The sequence below is a fragment of the Toxotes jaculatrix genome, chromosome 11, assembly GCF_017976425.1.
Source record: "Toxotes jaculatrix isolate fToxJac2 chromosome 11, fToxJac2.pri, whole genome shotgun sequence".
Taxonomy (NCBI): Eukaryota; Metazoa; Chordata; class Actinopteri; family Toxotidae; genus Toxotes; species Toxotes jaculatrix.
The window spans coordinates 6637246-6663146 of record NC_054404.1 but is presented as its reverse complement, the minus strand read 5'-3'; the positions used below and the strand labels follow the sequence as shown (position 1 = coordinate 6663146).

General features: G+C 41.9%; 3 protein-coding genes across 4 annotated transcripts in view; 2 read left to right on the top strand and 1 right to left on the bottom strand.

Moving 5' to 3' along the window:
* Positions 1–1086: 1086 nt before the first annotated feature.
* On the top strand, positions 1087–8258 carry slc3a1 (solute carrier family 3 member 1). The gene is made up of 10 exons (XM_041049054.1): positions 1087–1557; positions 2783–2962; positions 3131–3276; positions 3492–3617; positions 4087–4206; positions 6158–6282; positions 6722–6923; positions 7197–7379; positions 7613–7738; positions 7827–8258. The coding sequence occupies exons 1-10, from the start codon at positions 1134–1136 to the stop codon at positions 8256–8258; spliced, it is 2064 nt and encodes a 687-aa protein (XP_040904988.1). The 5' UTR covers positions 1087–1133.
* Positions 8230–15074, bottom strand: prepl (prolyl endopeptidase like). Its single transcript, XM_041049053.1, has 15 exons — positions 14733–15074; positions 14164–14292; positions 13899–13965; positions 13582–13762; positions 13359–13447; positions 13122–13248; positions 12829–13045; positions 12468–12659; positions 12054–12266; positions 11606–11781; positions 11186–11402; positions 10783–10932; positions 10115–10241; positions 8942–9024; positions 8230–8566 (listed from the first exon to the last, which is right to left on the bottom strand). The coding sequence occupies exons 1-15, from the start codon at positions 14862–14864 to the stop codon at positions 8489–8491; spliced, it is 2178 nt and encodes a 725-aa protein (XP_040904987.1). The 5' UTR covers positions 14865–15074; the 3' UTR covers positions 8230–8488.
* Positions 15075–15872: 798 nt separating this feature from the next.
* The window catches only part of camkmt (calmodulin-lysine N-methyltransferase), a 95451-nt gene continuing 85422 nt past the window's right edge, over positions 15873–25901 (top strand). For both annotated transcript variants that reach the window (XM_041049118.1, XM_041049117.1), the window contains exons 1-3: positions 15873–16163; positions 17671–17849; positions 18278–18342. In XM_041049118.1, coding sequence (XP_040905052.1) covers positions 16002–16163; positions 17671–17849; positions 18278–18342 — 406 coding nt within the window. In that variant the 5' untranslated portion in view covers positions 15873–16001. The remainder of the gene's footprint in view (positions 16164–17670; positions 17850–18277; positions 18343–25901) is intronic.

Below are 25901 nucleotides of genomic sequence, written 5' to 3'. Positions count from 1 at the left end.
TTTATTTTTTTATTTTTTTCAATCTACACAACCACAATAATGTATTGAAAAGTTTATTCTCTGGTATTTTAATTGCAAATCACACTACGTAGACGAAGCTTACTTTTGATACTTTGGTACATTTTGGTGATAAAACTTAATGTATTTATACTTATGTTAAGTTTTGAATGAAGGAGTATTTTAACACTGTAGTACTGCTACTTTAATTGAAGTAAATGTAACACTTTCTGAAAAGGCACCATTATAAGCTGTGGTCAGTGAAGTATTTACTAATGCCTTATAAATAAACCATTAATAATAACAATGTTTGGGGTTAGGGTTAATGTCCATAATGACACTTTGCCTGTTTTTTGGGTTTGTTTTTTTTTTCTTTTTTTTTTGTGCCGTGATTCATTAGAGAGACCACTCTAATGGACAGTTTGACCATCTTCTGTAAAAGGGCTGCAGGACATCAGGACACAGCCATGTTATAAAAACAGCACCTACCATCATTTGCTGTATTGTTGTCTCTACATTTGCACTATTTAAACTTTTGCTACAGCTGGTCAGTCTTTTATAAATGGATTTTCCTGCAGCCCTTTTACAGAAAGTCACTTGCCACAAGCAAAGTGTAGAGCAGGAGGATTTTCCACAACCTGGCAACCCAAAAACTAATCTTCATTCATAGCTTATAACTGATCTATAAAGCATTAGCAGCCTATGTTATGCGTCAAACAATAATAAAAACCATTAAACCTTTTATTTACAAACCTTTTATGAATGGTGCCTTATCAGAAAGTGGCACAGAAGTCAGTAAAGGACATGACTGGTTCCAGGCTCCACTGCAACAAGTAATACTAATCTCTAACTATTGCCATCCAACTCTCCACTTTCCCACATTCCACAGGTGGCACTGTGTGTGTGTGTGTGTGTGTGTGTGTGTGTGTGTGTGTGTGTGTGTGTGTGTGTGTGTGTGTGTGTGTGTGTGTGTGTGTAAGAGAGAGCGAGAGATAAGGCAGGTGTGTGTGTGTGTGTGTGTGTGTGTACTATGACCCTCTCAGAGCAGATTACTTAATGCTGGCTCGCTCAGTCTCAGTGAAGAAGAGCGTAACCAGGTTTGTTTTCAGGTTTTCCTCTTTAAAATTCTCAGTCAGATGAGTCTTAAAAAACACACCGGCAGCATGGAGCTGGGGGAGTGCACCAGAAACCCGGGCTATCGGGATGCGGACGATGCCGGGTCAGCGGACGAAAGCATCAGCGCCCAGCCCAGGGAGAAGCGGGACTCCACCGCGGTGAAGCTGGAGTCGGACGAGGCTGAGGAGTACACGCAGATCAAACCGTACGCCGGGATGCCCAAAGAAGTGCTGCTGCTGTACTCCTCTCAGGCCCGGTACCGAGTGCCCCGAGAGATCCTGTTCTGGCTGACGGTGGCCTGCACGCTGGCGCTGGTGGCGCTCACCATCACGGTGATCGCTCTGTCGCCGCGGTGCCTGAGCTGGTGGCAGGTCTCCCCGGTGTACCAGATCTACCCCCGGTCATTCAAAGACTCGGACGGTGATGGGGTCGGAGACCTTAAAGGTAAAATACCACTGATCCTGCTGCATGCTCTGACAAAGAACTCAGTGAAAGCCAAAAAAGATTTTTCATAAACCTCTTTTTCTATATATTTTCCTATTTATTTTTTAAACATTGTTGTCCAGCACAGTGCAGGATCAGGATTTTAACAATTTTATGTAGTGTTTCCAGTTTCAGGGTAAAATATATATACAGATATTTTCTGTCATGTTGGAGCACAAGATAAAAATGAATAAAGAAATTTAAAAAAAAATTCAAGGCCTTAAGATATTTGCTTCTGAGGCTCCATAATCTAAGACTTTGCAAGAGGCCATTCAGCAGTTCAGCTCAGCACCAAAGAGCTCCCCTTATGACACCCATAACAAAAGGTATTTCATTATTTAGGAGTTCGTGTTTGCTGTTGCCCACTCTGATAAAAACAAAAAAGACCCTTACAAAACTTGGTCTAATAAATCATCCATTATAAAGAGTTTAAAACTTGTAACTAACAACTTTATTCATGGTTAATAAGTCATTTACTAAGAAAAACCCCTCTGTTTATCCTCCTCCAGCAGCACGCTTCCCCAGCAGTCACACTAAGAAAAACCTGCACAGTATCTGCACCAAAATCCAATGATCAACAATTTCCTAACATTTATACATCTAGACTTGATGGATGCAATATTACCAAATAGAGAGGATGAACAACATCTAAAAGGGTTTTTACAACCTGTCAACCCAATGATTGCTCTTATCACTAGCTGATAACTGTTTTATAAAACATGAGTAAATTATTTACTTTCTCTAACTATTAATAAAAAACATTAGTTACAACTTCTAAACTCCCTATAAACATTTCCTTTTAAGACAAAAATGGACTTCAAAAGAAAAACTAAAAATCTATGTGAAACCCGTAGCCATTTGTACACCTACAGTATGCAGACATAATACAATGCAATCAAGGAATGGATAGAAGTTGTGTTTTAATGTGAACCTCAGTGCTAACAGAATTTAAATGTGTGCATTTAATACCCTGTTTTGAGAGTGGAACGGCAGAGCTATCTTGTAGTATGATGGTACATAACTACTTTTTCATTATTTGAAGAAAGCTCTGTGATTTTCTCTTTCAGATCCCTCTCCTCTTGTTTTTTTTACTTATAGGATACCTCTCATTTGTCTTTGAACTTATCACTGGGACTGTGTATTTCAGTATCCAGTGTTCATCACTGTGGTGTCTCTGGTCTGGCAGGAATCCAGGAACAGTTGGACCACTTCCTGTACCTGAACATCAAGTCAGTCTGGATCAGTCCGTTCTACCGTTCTCCCATGAGAGACTTTGGGTATGATGTGGAAGATTTCCGGGCCATTGACCCCCTCTTTGGAACCATGCAGGACTTTGACGAGCTCCTGGCTGAAATGCACAACAAAGGTGTGTACATTCAGTGCCCCTGTGTAAGTAAACATTAGTAAAGGTGGTGGGAGAAGTGATGGTGGACCATTATGAGTCTTTTTTTTTTGGAGGGGTGGGGTAACAGGGTTGGCTCGATGTCAGAGCGAACACCTTTGACTCATGATAATGTTTCACTGTTTCCGCCAGGTTTGAAGCTGATCATGGATTTCATTCCCAATCACACCAGTGACCGACATCGCTGGTTTAACCTGAGTCGGACGAGAGACCCTCACTACGAGGATTACTACGTCTGGGCTGACTGCAATGCAACTTCACCAAAACCTAATAACTGGGTTGGTATTTGCTGAAGAGCTCTTCTTCTCCACCTGGTGTTTGTTTTAGTCTTTGGATGCATTGCAGTGTATAAAAATGATGTACTGGAGCTCACAAAACAATGATTAGAGAGAATCTGAAAAAGTTTTCACTTAATAGTACAGTCCTCAGATGGGTAGTTTCTTAATGACTAGACCAGACTTCCTAAATCTGTTTCCTTCCTCACGTCTTTCAGGTGAGTGTGTTTGGAAACTCGTCATGGACTTACGATGAAGTTAGAGGACAGTGCTACCTGCACCAGTTCCTCAAGGAGCAACCAGATCTGAACTTCAGAAACCCACATGTTCGCCAAGAGATAATCGTAAGATCACATGACCACATGCTTCACATACATTACCTCTGCTGTTGACTCATTTCTGAAAACATCTGTTTTTTTTTAGTGACTCACATTTTGTATCTCACACTAAGATCATTGTTACTGTTGTCCTCAACGTTTAATCTGCAGCAATAATGTGTGATGGCTGTAACTGATTACACATTAACTTAGGCCTGTTAACCCTGTGTGTTTTTAACTGATGCTACCTACACAGTACAAAGTACAACAGAAGAAATGGCAAAATATGCTTGTGTGTATATTGTGCATGTTCATACTCAATAGCCCTTTGCTGTAGTTGAATGAAAGGCTTGTTGAAAGGAGTGGAAAATACATTAATTTCACACAAGCAAATGACACTTTAACACTAAAGAGTCTAGTCTGCATTCTCAGAGTCATGTTGTAGATGCACTGTATTTTTTTTTTTAAAGGTCTTATATTTATTATTTTATTTCAGGGTATTATTCATTTCTGGCTGGGCAAAGGAGTGGATGGGTTCCGGATGGATGCAGTGAAGTACATCCTGGAGGCTGAACACTTGAGGGATGAACCTCAGGTGTATCCAGAACGACCACCAGTGAGTTTTACCTCTTCAGTTCAGTTCAGTTCAGTTCAGTTCTGCTCAGTTACAGCTGTTTATCTCTAATGGACACTGGTTGGGACAGGCAGCAATGTCTGCTGGCTTAGTTATAGCAGCTCTTTGTCCTCACGCTGACTCGACATGAGCACCAAACATGGTGAGGTCTGTCTGAGCTGCCAGCTGAAATGGATCCATCTCGAATGGCAGAGCAGGTGTAACGCTCCATTTCCAAACACATTTAACCTCTTGTAAGGCTAAGCTACAGATCCAATCAAATTTCATTTCAGTGAGTGACTTCTGGGGTAGCTGGTGAAGAATTATTGAATCCTAGACACGTGCAGTTATCATTTTGGATAAATTGACCTTGAGAAAACTCACAGCATGAAATATTAATAAGATCTGTTTAGTCACTATGTCTAGGTTTCCTTATTTAGGGTGCAAACTACACAAACAATAACTTTTGCGACTGCTCACATCACCTAGCAGCTCTTCTTTCTCTGAGCTCAGGGGATCAAGGTTCAGTTTATTTAACAATCTCTGCTGTAACATTCAGTTATATAATTACATTATGATTTTATTTTATTGAATTATATAACGCGTGACATGTCAGAGTCCAGATTTTAACAATCGGAGGGATAAAAGCTGCACTGTGGGCAGAACAGCTCCACTGAAGCAGTACTTTCCAGAGGAGCTGGTAGAACAAACATAATCAACAGCTGAGTGGGAGAGTTCACGCTGTGCATGATGTGTCAATAATTTATCTCTGGCTTAAACATCAGGTCATCTTGTGCTCCTCAGGAGAAAATACCGGTCTTGGAATTCGAAGAGTTCATCATTTGCCCAGAGTTAAGCTCTCTAAGGAAGAGTTTTTGTTCCTCAGAGACTGAAGTTATTTCTCACAGAGGAAAGATTAGTTTAAAAGAGGCATATTTCGGTGGATTAGCAAGTCACTGGGATTTACTTACCACGACAGAATAACACTATAATACTGAGGCTGACTCGCCTACTTACTGTTGACTGAGAGGCATACTCACCACTGCAGCACACAAATTGACCAACTACTCATTTTTATGCAATCAGCTACGAAAAGCTGTGCTTTACAGTGATGTTTGAACAAAACAAGTCATTGTTAGGTGCTGCACAGAGATTTTCATGCATTTACAAAACTATGCAACCACAGCATTGTAACAGAGTCACAGGTATGTGTTTATTGGGATATTGAGAATTTTACCACAGCATAGAATACGATTCAGCCAATCAAAACAGAGCAACTATCTGCGTTATCATTATTGCTTTAGCAGTTTACTGCCGATTGTAGCTTTGAATTCAGACAGTGTGCTTCACTGGCAGTTGGCTGAGGGGTTCGTTCATGTGGCAGCACGTCAGCTCAGTGGTTAGCACTGCTGCCTCAGTAATAATGTCCATGAATAGATTCATGGCCTGGTCCTTTCTGAGTGGAGTTTGTGTGTTCTCCCCTGTGTTTGAGTTTCTCTCTCTCTCTCTCACACACACACACACACACACACACACACACACACACACACACACACACACACACACACACACACACACACACACACACACACACACACACACACACACACACACATATGAGGTGTTTTTAGTGTTAGTCTGAGTATTATGTCTCTGAGTATTATGTCTCTGTCCCTAAACAGTACTCCTGGATTACTGAACTCAAAAGTCTGTGATCACGTGGCCTCTTCTCTCTCTGTATCTTGTTTCTGCTTCTTGTCCAACTGCTTGGCCTGTCACTGCTCCCTGTGCCTTGGCCTGACAAAGGACTACATTTAGACCTGAGCCCTTCTAACTCCCAGTGGAATGGGAGTTAGGAGGGCCTGACTGAAGCACTTAAGCTACCAGTCCAGTAGGCCAGAAATCCAATAACAGCCACATTATCTCATATTTCTTTATGTTCCTTCCACTCAAGGAGTCTGTAACTACAGAGTGGGACCTCTACCATGACTACACCACTAGTCAGCTGGGGTTGCATGACCTGCTGAGGAGCTGGAGGGCAGAGATGGACATCTACAGCCGTGAGCCTGGCAGATACAGGTATTTGAACTATTCCATGCAGTAATATTAAGAATTCAAACATACATGATTTGTGTGATACTACACATGATGATGACGACATAAACTTTACGTAACTCATCATTAAAACAAATTTTTTCTAATGTACTTTCTTGCACTGATTTTAAACAGTCTTGTGTATTGTGTCACACTTTTATTGTGTCTGACATTTCACTTACTATTTATGTAGCACTGTCTATGAATCTATTGATAATGAAGTTATGATCTTAGGTGGTACAAGATCTAAGATAAAATTAAAGTCTTGCAACATTAATAACTTAAATAAGTCTGGTGTGAAATGGCATCATCCTGTTTTCTGTGCAAAAGAGTTCTGCAGAGTTCACAAGGATAAATTGCCAAACTTGGCTGAGGGTCAGATTCCATGTTATCGCACACAACTTAGGTTCTTGCTGCACTCTAGGTTCATGGTGACGGAGTCATATGATTACGAAGAGGTGTACAAGACCATGATGTACTATGGCACCCCGCTGGTTAGAGAAGGTGACTTCCCCTTTAACTTCTACCTGCTGGACCTGCCTTACAACACCAGTGGCTTGTGGACTCAACATCTGGTCCACCTCTGGATGGCCAACATGCCCGAGGGAAAATGGCCCAACTGGGTGGTGAGTCTAAAACAGAAGACAATTGTATGGTGCTGTATGATTGCTGCAGCGTAATGTATTTCTTTGTTACAGTTTAAGATCATAGTGTAGCTCTATCTCATCCAGTCTCAGGATTCCCTCTCTCTTTATTTATCCTGTATCCTTTACTTTTTTACTTCAGCTTTTTCCTCCATGACCGCAGCCCATCCATTTCACCCTGCCTTTGTCCTTCTCAACTTATCTCACTCACCTCTCCACCTTCTCTTGTATTTTTCTTACCTCCACTGTTATCAGGTTGGAAACCATGACAGGTCTCGAATTGCCTCCAGTGCTGGTGAGATCTACACTCGTGTCATCAACATGCTGCTGCTGACCCTTCCGGGAACCCCCAACACCTACTATGGAGAGGAGATCGGCATGGGGAACATTAATATCACAGCTGATCAGATACAGGACCCGGCTGGCAGATACAATATAGTCAGTACTGTGCACAAGGTTTATTGATGACATTACAAAACAGGACAGCATGTGTGTAGACAATAAATAGTGACATACATTCCTTCATGAAGGTAGAATTTATTGCACATTTTAGACTTCATTAGTTTTATCTTGGTGTATATAATATATTGAAGTGTGTCCATTTATTTTCAAATTGTCAAATTGCACATTGAAACTGAAATGCTAAAATGATTCCTGTCCCTTCACTGCAGAGTGCCAGTCGGGACCCTCAGCGATCTCCAATGCAGTGGAATAGTAACATGAATGCAGGCTTTAACAACAAAACCAACATCACCTGGTTGCCTGTACACCCTGACTACAGAAGAGTCAATGTGGAGGTACAGAACTCACAGAACAGTACCGTTCAACTTTTGGCCAGAGCTTGCTTGTGTTTATCTTTGATCAAATATCGTCCCTCTCTTCTAGGTCCAGAAGAAAGATGACGGTTCTGTTCTGGCTCAGTACCGTTTCCTGAACACCCTGCGTCAGTCAGAGCTACCACTTCAACGTGGGTGGTTCTGCTACGTCCACGCTGATGCCAATATCTTCTCTTACCTCAGAGAGCTTGACGGTCTTGACCGAGCTTTTCTCATGGTGCTCAACTTTGGCAAAGAATCTGCCATCACAGATCTGTCCTATGTTCGTGAGTTACCAGACCAGCTGAAGGTTCTGATGAGCACAAACCAAGTCAACAGTGGCAAGGTGTTTGAAAAGTCTCGTATCATGACAGAAGCAGGAGAGGGTTTGGTGATTCAGTACTCCACACACACTCGGTTTAATCCCAACCACCCCAGACAATGCTATGTCTCTGAGAAGGCCTGCTATCTGGGGGCCGTGGGCATACTCTATAAATGCTAATATGAAAGGACAATGGCATTCAGTTATGACAGCTTCACAGTGACAATCAAATCATCATGATTCTTCATTAGTCTCCCTTGTAAGGGATTTTTGTCAAACAATAAAGACGGCCATTGCAGATACATTTACACTTTTGATGTTGTCTTCTCCTTGACTGGGATTGTTCAAGATTCGGACCGCCACTGTGTCAACCTAGTAGTTGTGGCTGTAATGGTAGATGTTTGTCGTTGCTATCTCTTCCTCTTGTGTTGTGGCCGCGGAGGGTCCAGGCCCAGCTCCGTGTACAGAAATGCCAGGTTGAGGGCTTCCTGTGTTGGGTAGAAAAGACAGAACTCACATTTCTCAGTCTGTGCCCATCAGCTAATGGTTGTGTTCTCAGTGTGAGGAAAGAGTTGGGCTAAATTTAAACTTTAAACTAAAACTTGTAACATTGTTCCCGTTGGAGACGCCTCGATTGATCAGACAAAGATCAGATTTGGCTGCTGTTTACTGCAAATACTTGCATGGATATCCAGTGGATTTCCAGTGGATTTAATAGCAGAGGATAATCATCAACCATCAAAATTACTTGATAAGAAAAAAATGAATAAAATTGAGCTAGACGTGCCTAATTTGCCTTATTTGGAGATTACTTTTAAGACTTGAACATTTATAAAGTTACATATTCCTTACGTATACATTACCTCCTCCAGCATCAGCTCGAAGTCTTCTGGTCCGTGGTGATTTGCTCCAGGTTGGATATTCAGAACTACTGCTGGTTTATATTCTAAAAGAGGAAGACAGAGAGACAAAGGTCAAAGGCAGACTGGGGGAGAGGAAGATCTTTAATCTTTAAAACCTTCTCTCAGACATTTGTCCTCTTGTTGTATGCCCACTCTCTCAGCTCCCCTTCTCTCTCTCTGTCCATTTGCCAAATCTCATCTCTCTCTTCTGACTCTGTCTTTACTCTCCTTTCATTCGTGCTTCCTCCCATCTGATATTGCCCTCCGTCCTCTCTACCTCTTCCGTATTATTCCTCTCTCCCCGTCTCTGTGGTACTGGCTGTTTCACAAGTGCGGTCTTGACCTTGACAGCTCCCAGTCTGTGGTGTCTAATCTCTTGCTCTGATACACTATCTCTTTACCATGCTAATGGGCCTGCCCACCCGCCTCCATGTGTCTATGCCATCAGCACTTTATCAAAGACTCCGGAGAACAGAGAGACAGATTAGGGAGACATATACACACACACACGCAGACACTTAAGCTGCCTAGTGTATGTGTGTATGAACAACAGAAAAGTGAGGGAGGGTGAAAGAGAGAGATAACGTGTGCATCTGAAAGTAGAAGAGTAGAGGCAGTGCGAGAGAGAGAGAGGGGTGTAAAGAGGAGTACCACCAATGTGGTGAAGGCAGATTATGAGTGAGAGGGAGAAAGAGCCTGTCTATGGGGAAATGAGAGCAATTAGCTGACACACACACACACACACAGACACACACACTACACACAGAGACACACACACACACACACACACTATACTACAAGGTGACCTATGCTATACTTTGGTCACGAACTTAAAATTCTGATAGCACTTTCCCCAGACAGGCAGCTATACATCTGTTACTGCTGCCTCTCAAGACGTGCACACTGAAACTACTACTGGGAGTTGACCCTGAACTATTAAAACCTCTGATGATGCAGAAATTACTCTTAAAAGAATGTGGAACAAGCGGAAAATCTCTGCCGTAATGCACCTACAGGCAAACACACCCCGACGGAAAGATGTACTCAAACACGTATTTGTACAATAACATGCATGGGTGCACACATATTGATGCTGTTGTGATCGTTTGTGTGAGAGTGTTTGTGTGTACGTACCCGACTTCGGATTCATGGTGACATGCGTGTGAATGGCTTTCTTTAGCCGCTCAGTGTATCTGATGACACTTGCCAAAGGAATCCTGACGTCACTGCTGTAGGCCGTCAGCAGCATCGATGGGTAAAGCTTTCACACACACATTCAAGTTGGTTAACCTAGTTTTTATCACAGTGCTTAGAAAAAGTTGTTAATTATTAAAGGTCTTTGGTGCCCCCTGAATCATTATTTCTATGGCTTTGGCTTTATTTTTCAGTATAAATTAGCTGTCAGTAGGACATGGGGCTAAAGATGCAGAGCTTCTGGTCTTATGTTGGTCAGATTTCACAGAAAGCCGGAAAACCATTAACTGACCGGGTGCTATTCATATTCTGGCTCTGGACCAAAACGTGGGCCAAGGGGAATTTAAAATGGGTTTTCAACATAGTCTGAATTAACTGCCTGTTATCTTGCATTGCAGGCCAATTTACATCGCAGGGCAAATTTAATTAGAGTGAAATTACACTGTAACCACAGCAGAGGTACCTGCTACATTTAAAGTATGCAGCAAACTGAAAAAAAGAAAATCATTGGTGTGAGTAGTAACACATAGGGATCACACAGTTTTCCTAAGCCAATGCTTAAACAGCTCCAGCTACATTTTTTAACTTCTCAATCTTCCCTTCTATACCTGAGGAGTAATGTTGTGAAGGGGACAGTAGGAGGTGATGGTGAGTCTGTGTTTTGGATTCCCTACAGGGTCTCCCCATTCTTCTCTATCCTCCAAAGTTAGAGGCAGGCTGGGATCCTCCATTGTTCCCAACACATCCAGGAAAGGAGCCTGAAAACAGGAAAAGAGATGGCGTGGGATGTGTGTCATCTCATGTGGTGAGGCACTGTGGTGCAATGAGCAGGGAGACTCTAAATTTCTCTGTTTATTTAGAATGTTTTCTGTATTTAACCTTTACAAACTGGTAAATACCCTCTCTGTTAAAGTGCCCTTGAAAAAGACACTGTTCCTAATCTTTTAAAGATTAGGAACCCCCCCCCCCCCCCCACACACACACAAAAACACGCAGATAAACACAACAGACCTGTAGTGTGACAGCCTGCATCATGTGTGGGTGTCTGTTGCACAGTGCTCCCACTGGCACAGCCCCAGCACTGCAGGCTGTAAGGGCAGTGAGTGAAGGAGAGGAGACTCCTAAGGAGAAGAGGTGTTGTAGACAGGCCTGAAGGTCTTCCACTCCTTTAAGCTTCCCCTCCTCACGAGCTTGTCTTTGCCAGGACAGACCCCGCTCTCCTCCACCTCTGGGAGGTGTAAAGGCAAAGAACAGAACACATTAACACTCAAAGTACAAAGTTCTTATCCCAGACTTAATTAACCCTCACAGACATTTTCCTGCAGTAACATCAATACACAATTGAATATTACTTACATAAACCTTTCATCAGCAAATAAACTGCTGAGTCAATCAAGTACGTTTCAGGATGGGGGAGAGGTAATAAGTTACCTGATGTGGCAGTAGGCCAGAGCCCAACCCTGCTCCAGCAGCAGCCTTTTCTCTGGGCAGAACTCCATGCGGAGATCTCTGCCATAAGCTCCGTAGACATGGGCCAGCAGTGGTGCCTGTCTCAAACCCTCCACAGGTACTGCATGAAACAGTGTCACTGGAACCAGAGTACCATCCTATAGAGGAGAGGAAAAAGACTGTCTGAAAACTGTGGAACATGAAATTTGTTTTGTAAATGTCATCACTTGCTGCTCTCTGTGTTACGTGTCTATGTGTTGGTGTATGAGATGCATGGCAGAGAGTATACTGTTGAGCACTTCTGTCTCTGGTGGCTCGTTGCCAAAAGAGCTTTATCGGTGGACACTTGGGTCTTGATACAGAATGTTCACCTCCCTGCTGATACTGTGTCAGTGTGTGTACTTGTGTCTTATATGTCAAGTATTCTCACTTGGCTACAGGCCTCCAAGCGTGTGGTGGTATAATTGGCCTGGATCTCTTGGGAGGACCCATCTTCAAAGCCTGATAAAAGGAGCCCATCCTCAGGGTATAGGCAGAAGGGCACCGGTGGGTGGACTGGAGATGAGATCAGGAATTCTAACAGTTTGCGTTGGTCTGCCAAGCCTGGTTTCTTGGTTTCAATGGCACAAGCCCAGGAGGGGAGCTTGGAAAATGAGTGTGGAAATATAAGAGTATAAGAGATGGATATATAAAATCAAAACATAGAGCAATTTAACAATGAAAAAACAAGACTAAGAGCAAAGAAAAAGGAAAAGAATCATCATACATGAAAACAAGTAAGGCACTCAGCAAGACATACAAAGACAGAAGGAAGAATTCAAACCAAGTTTTCTGACACACTGACCTGTACGGTGTATGCTTTCTTGGGATACGTCAGTGGGACCACAATCAGGACAAGTTCATGGGCTGGTGTTCTTGTAGCCAGCACGCAGTGGTCTCCAACTACATCCATGTCTTTGACCACACTGCCAGGGTCAGGGACAAACAATGAGACCCAGGAGACCATGAATGGCTCTGAGAGAGGGGCTTGTACAACCTGGTGAACATACAGAAGCATAAATCTCCTCACTTCAGAAAACTCAAAACAAATTTTATAATTAAAACAGAATATTTAACTGCATGTTTTTCTTCTTCTAAATGTAAAACTCACAGCAGAATCAAGGTGCTACTTTATGTAGTTTTTATATGTATTGTACAAACTCTACCTGATATTCCTGTCCGGGTCCTGTATTAGCCAGTATGATCAACCAGCTTCTCCAGTGCTCAACGTGGTACAGGAGGTCCAGCTGGCGTGGCTGAACCAGGAAAGGCTCTAAATCTGGTGTTGTTGTGTCAATTAGCAGCACCTCTGAACTGGTCCTGCTGTTGCAGTTGATGCTCAGTATCTGTCGGTCTCTGGAAAGGGCAACCTCCACAAACACACTGGGGAGATGTGGTGTTTCAATTAGAGATGGTGTGGGAGCAGAGACAGCTTAGATGTCACATTACTTACACTTACTCGGGCCGTGTTTCTTCATACACAGAGGTTATCCTGCTTCCACTGGAGGTCAGGTCCACACGAAACACTCTGCTGCAACGCAGACCCTCAAGAGTCGTGTAAAACAGGACCTCATCTGTGGCCCACTCTTCACCCATACAGACACAGAAAATATCCTTTTTATCTTCGCCGGTATATGATTACTTCTGTTGCTACTGAAATGTTTCTTTTTATAAGTGCAAGTTATTTAAAACGTACCAAAGCTGAAGACTTTGTCCAGTGAAAGAATAATGTGTGAATAATCTGAATGACGGGAAACTCTTCTTTCAAGGCTCACAACCACACACCTGGATTATCACAGCACAATCATCTTTTTTTTAATTCAGTAACTTTAACAGTTTAGAAATTTGCCAAAAAAAAAAAACCCACTGTTGCCAAACAAATTTTTTTTGTATGTTTAATTCTGTTCTGTTGGATTCACCTTGGCTCCTCACTGTGACTTGTTTTTATTGTAGCAGCAAGATGCTTTTCCTGTGGGGACAAACGTATTCTCTGGACGGTCCACTGAAACCTCTGCTTCCTCTCTCCATTCATAAGTCCTGTCATGTCCTCTCCTCTAGAGACGTGTCCTAGATTTAACACCTGCTCTGGCTCCACATCTCCTACAAATGGAGAGAGGAAACTGAGTCATTCACAAAAGTGTGAAAGTAACTAAAATTATAGATGCAAGGCGTAGGATTAGGATTGCATTAGAAAAAGCTACAGAGTAGCTGTCAAGCTGTTTTCATGCTTTCTTACTTTGTCTCTTGTCCATTCTGTAGATGCCACCACCTTCAATGAAATACACATGATAATGGCCATAGACCTGTGACAAGAGAAATCACAGTGAACTGTAAAATTTCATAAATGCCTGAAGTTAGCATCTTCTGAATGAAAGTAATTTGAGTCTTCCAAAACCTGCCCATCCCATTTATGACGCGGAGAGGGTGAATGTTTTTGCTTTTACAGTTCATAATTAGAATTCAAATCATAGTAATGAATTCAGACCTAAAGCAGGCCTTACCACTGAGTGATCAGGTATGTTGGAGAACCTGCGGTACGTTGCCTTCAGTCTCCTGTTGAAATACTTCTGCAAGTCCTTGTACCTCTCAAGTCCAGAGCTGACATGGTCAACTGATGACTCTGACGTGTCCTGAAATATAACAGCTTTATAAAATTATGTAAAGACCTTATAAAAGTGTAACCATAAGCTCCAATTGTTTCAGTCAAGTTTCTTTTATCCTGTGGTAGAGTCACTGAGAATTAGTTTCAGTGTTTGGAAATAATTATTGGAATCGTGCCTGGTTCGTTTATAGTGGAAACATTACAAACAATAAAACGATGGAGCCTTAATAATACTGTGTAGGTGTTTAGGTATCACCTCCCTGAGTGAGCCACATTCAAAGGGGCTCAGTTTCAGCCCCATGCCCTTATCCGTGGCTCCGTACAAGACTAGTTTTGTCAGCCGGGTAAAAAGACACCTCTCTTAAATAATGAATGACTTGACGTTATCGACGAGATAGTCTAACAGTCAGTGATCTCACGACAAGGTGAGTAAAAACAGCATCTTTAACGTTAACCGAACACCCTTACCGACGTGTAACAACGCTGGGCGGACAAGGAGAGCCATAACATCCGTTTGCAGACACCGAGCTCCCAAAGTCGTGACCGAAACGGCGAAACGAGACGAGCTGACGAACACAGCAGGGAGGTAACAACGGCCATTGCCAAGATTTAACTGTCAATCAGCTAAATTAACAGATGATACCGGTGTGTTTATGTGGTTTTAAGTCGCCAGGCACTGTCTGTCATATTCACGACAGCTGACATGTTTCATATGCCAAATAATCATCGTAGTTCAACATGTAATACTAATTACTTCGTTACTTAAATCAATCACTTCAGCCATTGTTGACCATGGAGGACAGCAAACGAGCGAATCCTGCGCACATGCAGGATTTCATAAATAAAGCCCGCTGTTGATGACGTAGCGAGCACCGCCAGACCAAAATAATCAAACTCAGACACGCGCAGCCGCCAGTTTGTAACGGTAGATCCCAGAATCCAAGGCTCTGGAGATAGCAGAAATAGGAGACACTTGTTGGTTGCAGCCTTTTTCGTTCCTCTCCTATGATGGAGGTTTTCTCTGTGTTAATTACTTTAATTAAGTTTTAAGTGAAGTTTCTTACTTTATTGATCCCTTAAACTGGGGAAATTCACCTCTGCATTTTACCCACACCAAGTGAACGAAACACACGCAGAAGCATGTACATGCACTGAAGACGCTGGGGCAGAGGGCAGCCTAGTAAGGCGCCCGGGGAGCTGGGGTGGATCGGTGCCTTGCTCAGGGGCACCACAGCTCAGGCAGGGGGGGGGGGGGGGGTAGCTTCTCCATCACTACCACTTATAACAATTACACTCTTAAAACTAGATTTTAACACATTGTCCCTCTTTAAAATATGGAAGATTATATCCTACTACAGTTGTGCAAAGTTCTGTCAAATTCGTAATTGATCAAATTATGTAGACAAAAGCAGTGCAGAGAAAACCTGAGGCTTTTAGGGCCCTTGATGGTCTGGGGTCTCACTGGAAACCTAGGCCCGCCACTGAACGTCGATCATCATTGTTTCGACAATCCATTGCTATGTCCTGAACGCCAAAAGTGTACGGAAGTAGCATGCATCCTTTGTGGGTGTAACAGGTGATTATATTCAAGCCATATCTGCCATGATTTCTGCGTTGGTGTAGTTCACAGAAAAAGCCTTATTTTTGTATTGCCACACTGCTACCGATAACTGTGACAGCTCTGCAGCCAGTGCATTTGTTTACGGATTTATTTCCTCTCGTAACTTCGGAGATAAAATGGACAAGGACTCAACCGGTGCTGCAGAAACGACCGAGCCGGCTTCGCCTTTGGAGAAAAATATTAATGAAGACACCTGCCCAGCCGATTCCCACACCTCCCGGACTGGGAACTGTGGTGCTACTGATGTCGCCCGAGCCAGGTGGACTCTACTGAGACAGGTAGCGTTGGCCTCAAAAGAAAGCACAGACCTTTTGCCATGGTTTTAGACTTAACATGCGGGCACTTTTTGAAAACGTATAAGATATCCAGTGTGAAATGTGTTGTTGGACATCTTTGGATTTCATATTTCCGTTTGAATCTTTGTTCTTCAAAACCAGGAATTAGAAAAACACCCAATATTGTCTAATGTAGGATCAACACAGTTTTAATAGGTAGTATATATACGTGACATGTTTTATTCTTTCTTATGTTAATGCTCTCACTCATTCTGAAAAAAGGATATAAATGATATAAATATATGTTTTGTGATGTATTACAGGGCTTGAAATGTATTGATCCTGGTTATCCACACAGTTCATTTGTGGTTAGATCAAAGTACAGTTGTTGTTGTTGCTGCTGTTGCCTTAAAGAACAAGTTACCAGTTGTCACCAGTTTGTGTTGCAAACATATTATCAGGTGTTACCAGGTCATGTTGACTGGCATTTACCTGAGACTATAAAAGGACAAACTTTAGCTTTTGTTGGTTGCCCAAATAGTATTGGGGGAGGGCCAGGTCTGTGGGCCACTGTCGGCCTACCACTACTCATAACTGTGGATGGGACCATACTGTAGTTGCCAAACATTCTTCCTGTCATATTTTTCCCCTAATTTTGTCTACAAACCTATTATTTTCTAATCTCTTTAATACAATTCTCCTATATAGTTCACAGAGCATTTCTTCCTAGTTAAAGCCGTGTGAAATGGAGGAGGCACATTTTGAGGCCTTTTCTGTCTGATTTATGCAGATGTCATTGCATCCTCTGGCCAGAAAAATTCATTGGCTATGCATGTAAATTTACATTTACACTCCACTGCCTTTGGCAGATTCTTTTATTCAATATATATAAGTGAAGGACAACACTGAAGCTTGAGTATAGTAGGAGACCTTGAAATAATTACTAAGTATTAAATCCATTCAATAAGACAAAGTGCAAAGAAATCAGGTAAAGATATGCACTGAAAGTGCACACTAAGTGCTAGTCAGGCACATTATGGTGTTAATAGTAGGAAGAACCTTGTATACACAAGAGCAGTAGCTGTAAAAGTAGGGCTTTTACTTTTTCCCATAGATGGGCATTATACAGACTGGCTGACAGGAACAGCTCCCTGCAGTGGGATCATTTTGCATTCTGCACTTTTTCCTCCTGGCACAGTAATAAAGTGTATGTATATGGACTCCAGTTGATAGATAGACAGATAGATGTATAGATAAAAATATCCAATGTCACATAGTTTTTCTGTCCAAACCAAGTCCATTTAAAATGAGAAATGAAAAAAGTGTTGAAAATGTCCTTCCTCCATGGTATATTATAGTCCTCCAGAAGGACCTATTGTCTGTTGAGCTGAAGAGTAGCGCTGCCAAAACACAAAAACAAAACTGATTAATTCTGAAAATTCTTTACAGTTCATCAGAAGATTTCACAGTTAAGTGATGTGCTCTTTCTTTCCACTCCCTACTGTCACAGGTGTTGCGTCAGAAGCAGATGGACAGTCCAGAGGCCAAACAGGTGTCTGTTCGCAGGTTTGCCACGTTTGACCTTTTCAGCAGGAAAAGGCTTGTGACACAAGACCCTAGTGATACCTCAGATGACCAGTGGGTGGAGTACAGAAGTGTCTGCTCTCCAGAGTACAGTGCCTTACTCAGGTAAACACACTTGAATGGATTCACATAAGGCTCTAGTTTCATGCTGGCACAGATAAAGCACAGTGACAGTGAACTACACAAAGGCCAAGTACATGATACCACAGCACATCAGACTAGTGAACAAGTTCCAGGTTTATACAGTATCATGCTGTTCAAGCCATCAAGGCTTAAGAAGCATTTTGATGACATTATCTAAAACCTAAAAAAATACATGTCATGTCATTAAGGCCTTTGCTATAAACAGGTTGAAATATTGATAGTGATTGATTTTTGCAGAAATAATATTTTATATATTTTCTAATTTAACAAACGTTTTTCAAATTTAATTCAGTCAAACATGTTCTCTACAGCTCACTTTTGGGGTTTGTAAAGATTTGTAGAGACAGTGTTCTTCCAGACTGCTGTATCTGTATTTTTGTGTCTCTCAGGGACAGCCTGGGGCCTCTTAGAGTTAATGAAGTGCTCAGCAGTTTTGACAACACTGGTAATGTCTGTAAGTAGAAATTTTATCCTACTACTTAAAGTCATTGCATTTGTAATGTGTTTAAGTCTTTATGCAAGTGTTCATATGATGGTGTTCACACTGGAGTTCCCCACACTTTTATCCCTGGATCACACATGCTACATTTTTGGGTTATCCACATGCTGTGTGCTGTTAGTGTTTGATTGATGGCTTGATGCAGGTGGTTTGATTCTATCTCTTTGAATGGGAGTGTGTCTCTTGTGTGGTTTCTACGGCGGTTTATCATGTACTCATTCCTCCCAACTACCTTCAAACGTCCTTTAGAAGGAAAGTGTATTGCAGTCTTCTTATTGCTTCAGTAGACAGTGATGAGTGGTTTGGGAGAAAGGAAAGAGCATGACTCAAACAGGGATTTGCACATGCTCTATGATATGGAGTGGAGTAGCATCTGAAACATAAAATAAGAGCCTTGATTCTGACCTTCATCCTTTGAGGCGTTTGTGAAGCTTGACTGAGTTTACTTCTGTTTTAGTTTAGTTCAGTTTTACTCTGCTCTGTTCAATTATTGTTTATGTCTTTTAGCAGTGTAAAACCAGTTTCAGACATACATGAGTACTGTTTACATGAGTGAAACAGTTATATCATGGTTAGGTTTTGAAATGAGATTACAAATAACTATAATCCATTAGAAATACTTTATAGCAAGTAAAGTTAATGTCATTGCATGTGTATTTCTTCTGCTACCAATATATTGTGGTTAGTGACTTATTAGTGACAATGCAATACAACTTTATTGTTCCTCAGTGGAAATTTGTCTTTGACTACACCTCAGTGACAAATGTCTTAGTGCAGTAATAAAAATATGAGTTGTATAAATGTGGATTTAGCTTCACAGACCTGCTCCACTGACAATAAATTTAGATGTGCTCCCTTTCAATTCATTATAAACCACTTTCTGTGCAGATTCATCTTCACAGGTATGTGATGGGATGCAATGAAGGTCACAGGATAGTGTTAACCAGCCAGATGGCTCCACAGTAGTCAGGGTCAGAGGTGAAGGCCATGGCTAGAGGCTATTTCACTGCACACTGGGGTCGGGCTAATGAGAGAGCTCAGTGGCAGCTCTCATTCCAACCCTCTAGAATGGATAATCCCTTTTCTCTACAAGGAGACAATAAGATCAATACTTTTTTCATCTGGAGACAGCTAAAGAAGAGGTCATCGTGTTTTTGCCTTGTGGCACTCCAGCAGCCTCCACTCTTCCATCTTTCTCCTCCTCCTTGACTCTAAAGTAGTAGCTTGTATAAAGATCCCGCCTCACTCATCTTCCCTCTTAGGTGCTTACTGTATACCCCCCTCATCCCTCATTCTCAATCTACCCCTCTTACAATTTCTCCACTTTCTTCCCTCCACCCCTTCATCCTTCTCTCCTCCCAGCTGGAGTCATGCTTGGCCAGATGGGTAACTGAGTTCCTGACTTGGCTGGTGGATTAGCACAGCCGGAGATGAGAGCACAGAGGAGGGGAAAGGGGGAGAAGGGGAGATGGTGGGTGGGCATGCCAGAGGTGGAGTGTGTGTGTGTGTGTGTGTGTGTGTGTGTGTGTGTGTGTGTGTGTGTGTGTGTGTGTGTGTGTGTGTGTGTGTGTACGCGCGCTTGCAAGGAGTGGAGAGCCACTAGCAAAGGGGACCTCATTCCTCAGACAATGAGCCAGCCATCTCCCTCCTGTTCTCCATCCCATCCATGTTTGGGACTAGTAATGCGTGAGATCAATTAGGACTGGTTGAGAGGAGGCTCTGAAAGGCCCAGAGGTGACCCTGTCAGAGCTCAGGGGTATATTTTTGGGGGTGGGAGTCAGAGAGAATCCCCTCTAAATACACATGCACATACACCGACTTATGCATGTTCCTCACAAAGGTATAAAACCACACACTTATTCTTGCAAAAATCTACACAGTCTTGCTAATAAACACATATTCACTTTGCCTACCATCAAACCCTTTCCACCTTTCCTGCTGTCTTGATAATCCCCCACCCCTGAGGTGTGGACAAGCCCAAATCCTAGGGGTCCTTGTCCTCCTGAATAGCAGGCTAAAAAGCCTGGCCGGATTAGCCCACTGCCTCCAAAATGTGTGGACTCAGCTTAAAATTGCTACCCCCTCTCAGCACAACCCTCTCTCGCGGCTATTGTGTTTGTCCCACCACTGTGCACGTATGTGAACAATATGTTGTTTCTTAAGGTGACGATAAGCTGGAGTCAATGGTTTCATTTCAAGACCAGAAGAGCAAGCAAGGCGTCTCAATGAAGATGTTTTAGTAAATGGAGAGTTTTCGTAGAGATGGCATCAGATCACCAAGAACACTCAGGCAACATCTTTGGAATATCTGGGTTATTAGGGCACTACTCGCCAAATTTAATCTTATTTTTGAAGAAAGATTCAAGCCCAAATGAAACCGTATATCTGGGCTGATGTTTAATGGAGAGTACTTGGATAATTTACAGCTCATTAGCCTGTGTATGACATTATGCACTCTAACAAAGGACAAAGAGATAAAAGTGAAAAATTAAAATTCACGAGCCAAATGAAGGCTTTAATGACTTCTCTTAGGAGGTACCAGAGGTACCACACAGGACACTTGTCGGACCAAATTATACCCAGTTCAATCCAAAAATTATTTGACGAGGTATCCAAGTAGAAATCACCCCCTCTGGTGGTCATCCAGAAGTCATGGAATTGCAGTAACATTTGTAACTCGTTATATGTTGTCAATGAATGATTGGACCTATTTCAGGCTGGTCTTGATCACTTTCAACTATTTGAACTCTGAACTCCCGACCTTCCTGGTTCTTTATCTGACAGTGGGGGATTGTAATTTTAAGAGAGCTTTGTGCAGGCGTTGTTTGGGGTTTTAGGGGTGCTTGTTTCCTGCTAGGGATCAGGATTTTAGGACACAATACAGGCCCTTGGGGCTGGGTGACTAAGAATGCGTCAGAGGAGATGTGAGCATGTGTGCGTGTTTGAGAGGGTTTAGGTGGAGCTTGTTGACATTGCAGGGCTTTTGGTAAGAGGGCTTGTTGGGCTGTGGGGTTACTTGCTGGGTTCACGTTGAAGTCAAAGGTCGGACACATGGATACACACACACACAAACAGGAATAAATTATCTTTGCTGCAGGTTTTAGTGTTTGGAATCCTCCAGTCCACCATAGATACAGTTAAGCTCAGTCTCGTTTACAGCATTGCTTTCCCCGTTGCTGCATTTAGTGTGTCTTTGTGTGTGTGTTTGTAATCAAGAGCCAAGCATCCTAATGAAGCTTAATAGAGCCTTCTTCACTACAGCTGTCATTGTCTGAATAGCTACTAGCCTTTCAGCCTCTCAGTCATCTCTATTATCTCCCACAGACTTCACCTATCACCCCCGCTGGTAAATACTATAAGCCCAGAATGTTTGAGTGTTGTGCGGGAGGGCAGTCGGGGGCTGGGGGTGGGGGTTGTTAGCTGGTCATTTCTGTGTGTCTGTTCGAGGTTTGTCGTGGAATGGGGACTGTTTGTGACAGGAGGATGTATTTGTAAAGAGAGAATAAATGTCAGCATAGGTAACACAAAATCAAATAAACCAATCATCACTGTACATGACAGCCTTGTGTTCTTGCCACTTGCTGTTGCAGTGTTGGACAGGTGTGTATGTGTGTGTGTGTGTGTGTGTTTTCTGTATCCAGTGGTTCTATCACAGTCATGTATGCGTGTTTAATGTGTTTCATGTAGTGTCTAAGTGTTCTTAGTGACTGTATGTGTGTGTGTGTGTGCACAAATGTGCGTGTGTGTGTGTGTGTGTTATAATAGGTGCCCCCCGTAGCCTCCCCTTGTGCCAAGCCTTTAGCGGAGCCCTGTTTGCATAATTATGCTAATTCATTGTGCCATAGTGCTAATTAGACCTTGTTAGACAATAGCGCTAGACTGGGAGCTGGCAGGCATACACACACATACACAGACACACACACAGACACACGCTCACTCAGACTGTTGTGTCAATGACAAGGTTTGTGGTCCCCCTCTGCGCTGTTTATAACATGCTCTCTATAGAAATGGTTCTCTACTGGGGTGCTCTGGACTGAGCTCAGGTGTCTCTTACGATTTTTATTTAAGCTAATGGAACAAAAATCAGTGTGAAACGAACACTACTCAAGCTTCCTCAGAGTGTAATAAAATTGGTCCATGCCCATATTCTCTTTCTCTCTTACTCCTCAGAGCTGTTGTTAATTGCTCCTTTGCCAGGGATTTGTTATGTTTTTTCTAAATTCCATGTCTAGTTTATTTCTGCAATAACACATTAATTATCATTGCACACTGTGACGGAAACCAGTAATACACACTTCAGCTTACTGTGTGATTTGGTCATGAATCAGTCCATACCCGTGCTTAAAGAAAAATAGGTTCATTTATATAATTTCTTGGAATGCATATACTGATTGTCAGATAAAAGGATCCTATTTTCCTTCGTGGGTGTGTGGCTTTTTGAAGGACACCTTATTGACACTATTGGAAGGAAAAATATGATGATATTGCTAAAGGAGTATTAACTTATTTTTAACCTATTTTCAAGACTTTTGAAAACAAAACAACAAAGTACACTATAATCTGAGTAGGATCAGAGTTTTTAAAACATAAAGAAATTCTACCGCATGAGTTAATTGAAATGAAAATCAGATAACCCCAACTGGGCTTTAGAATTTTTTCTCATAGTATGCAACACCTACCCTACTAACCAGCTCCAGGACAGATTGAATAGATGGCTCAAGTTGTTGGAAATGAGTTAAACTACCTACAGGAGCTTGTGTTAAATGACAAATTACATTTTGTAGTCATAGATGGGTTATACATCAAACATTGCACAAAATTTCACCTGTCTGCTACTATTGTTTACCATTCTGTGGCATGATATGGGGTAATTCCAAATCAGTCTTTTTTAATGGGACACGTACCACAAAGTGGTAAACTGTGATCAATAAATGTGGTTAGTCACACAGCCTGCACAGTTACAGTTTCCTCTCAAATGGGTGGAGGTTGTTGGTAGCTTTGGTTCTTTCCAGTATATATTTTAATTCATTGTGTGATTGTAAATGAAATATTTTTTTTTTCTTCTTGTTCTACAAACGTAGAGGAAACAATTATGATGGACATAAAAAAAAAGTTGTTCAACATGAAGCTGAGTGAATCATAACGGGCACAATTAAATTCCACTTTGTATGATATTTGCTTCTTTTGCATGATCTTTATAGTTGGATAAAAATGACTGGCTGAAATGCTCCTTAATTTAACCACTAAATATAAAATGACAGTCACATAGTAAGTGAATGTGACTTACAAAATGTGTATGCACATGTGCATGCAGAGTGTGTGTATGTGTGTGTCACTTTGTGGTGTAGGAGTGGGGGGTGGAGGTAGTGTTAGCAAGACTTGAGTGGCTTGAGGGCACACTGAAAGAGTTGCCGGTTGACTTAATTGTAAGTAATTGATTTTTGCCTCTGTAGACTTGTCTCCTCCATCCGCTCACCGGAGAAAACAAGAAACAGGGACTTGCCTGAAGTACTGTTGGGTGTTGGAAGCTTCTTGACATTCGAGAAGTAAACAGTCACCACACTCCTTGTGAGCACAACTTGATGCTAATGTGCAGATCCTGACATAAATTTATATTTATATGAATACACACATGCGCGTGCTCCAACACACACACACACACACACGTGCACGTACAGGCTGAAATTCCCTGCAGTAAACCACCGTTAGGACTTTTAGCACAATAGGGATTGAAGGTGAGCTGTTGGGTGTAGCTTTGCTCAGGGAGTCTTCTCCCATTATAGCCAGCAGTTGATTATGTGAGTTTGTGCATGACTGAAAGAGAACGAGAGTGTGTGTGTGTGCGTGTGCACGCTCCGCAGGTCTAGATGCGTGTGCATGTGTGCACTATTACCAGTAAGCGGTGGGGATTAAGTTCAGGAAATGAGTAGAGCGTTAAAGGGTGCTTCCCTGCCCAGTGCTCTTGCATTGTCACCATTGCTAATACTCAGCTAATTACAAGGACATACTTTAACAGCAAGCTCAGCCTGTAACCCTCATGTCTCTCCACTTCGTTCCCTCCCTTTCTTAGGTTACCCCCTTCACCCTAGAATTAGGGGATGAAATGAAAGAGAGAAAGAAAAAAGAAAGAGTAATAACAGGTCGCTCCCCTCCCTAAAAGCTCGCCCTCCCTCTGGACGGATACAATTATTGGATTTTTCTCCATTTAAGTCACCCAACCCCTATGTGCCCCTCCTGGCAATGTCCCCCATGGTGCCTAAGCTCAGCATACACTGGCCCCTCCAACCAAGTAACACACACACATACAAAAAAAAGTGAGGGAGAGAGACAGAGTACCTAATATCACTGAATTGTGATTAACATTTGGAACATCATGCCATCATACGATGCACTCTCCTCCGTTTTATGTTTGAAGTTAAAAGATATACAAAATGTGTTCAAAGAAAAGGAGGCTGGACAAGAAAGTGCTCCAACTATGCAGCTAATTCCCATATAGCACCAGTAGTCATGCATTAGTTGCTATGCCAACTCTTGTGTTAATCGTTATTTGTTTTTTCACTTAAAAAATATATATATTTTTAATGTTACCTTCAGTCAAACATGTCAGTCAGTGAACACGCATAATGATTCTTTACAAACTGTAAAACCCTTAAAGATATTTGTTTGCTACTTACCCAGTATAAAATATTTTCAGGGATTTAGATGAGGCTTCTTTATGTTTACATTAACCATGGAGTGAGTGTCTGCATGCATATTTGTGCGTACCATAAATGTGTGCACAAACACAAATGTGCTGAGTATGCTTCCATTAGAGAGCTAAGTGATTAGTGCATCGTAGTTAATTTGGCTCTCCTCCCTCTTATACCCATCAAGTGCACCACCGTGTACTTCCAAAGGCACAAATGTGCACATACAAGTGCATGAGTGTGTGCGTGTTTGTTTATGTGTGTAAGTCTGTCTGTAAATGTCCCCGATGATGTTTTAAAACAAACAGATGATTAATGTGATTAGTGTGTTGGTTGGGGAGTGGAACCGCTATAGTAAATGGCTACATGGGCATATGGGAATATGGGCTTTGGCTCCAGTCCAAACACTCACGTTGTGTGTGTTTCAGTGTTTCCTTGCTCTGCATTGATTTCACCTGATGTAAATCTATAAAGAATAATAATTATGCAGTTTTTAAATTCCAGATTTTTTTTGACGTGCCTCTAGTCCTTGTCTTTTACAGCATAGAAACATAAAGCTGTTACTTCCATTTTATCTGGAGGTGCATGGTCTGAGGTTGAGTTCCTAGGCTGTAACCCTAACCCTAAACCATACAAGTATCTGAAGTAGTGGCTTTGACTTTATCTCCTGTTTAAAAATAAATATATGTGTGTGTGTGTGTGTGTGTGTGTGTGTGTGTTGTGTGTGTGTGTGTATATATATATATATATATATATATATATATATATATATATATATATATATATATATATATATATATATATATGTACTGTAAGTATAAATAATTA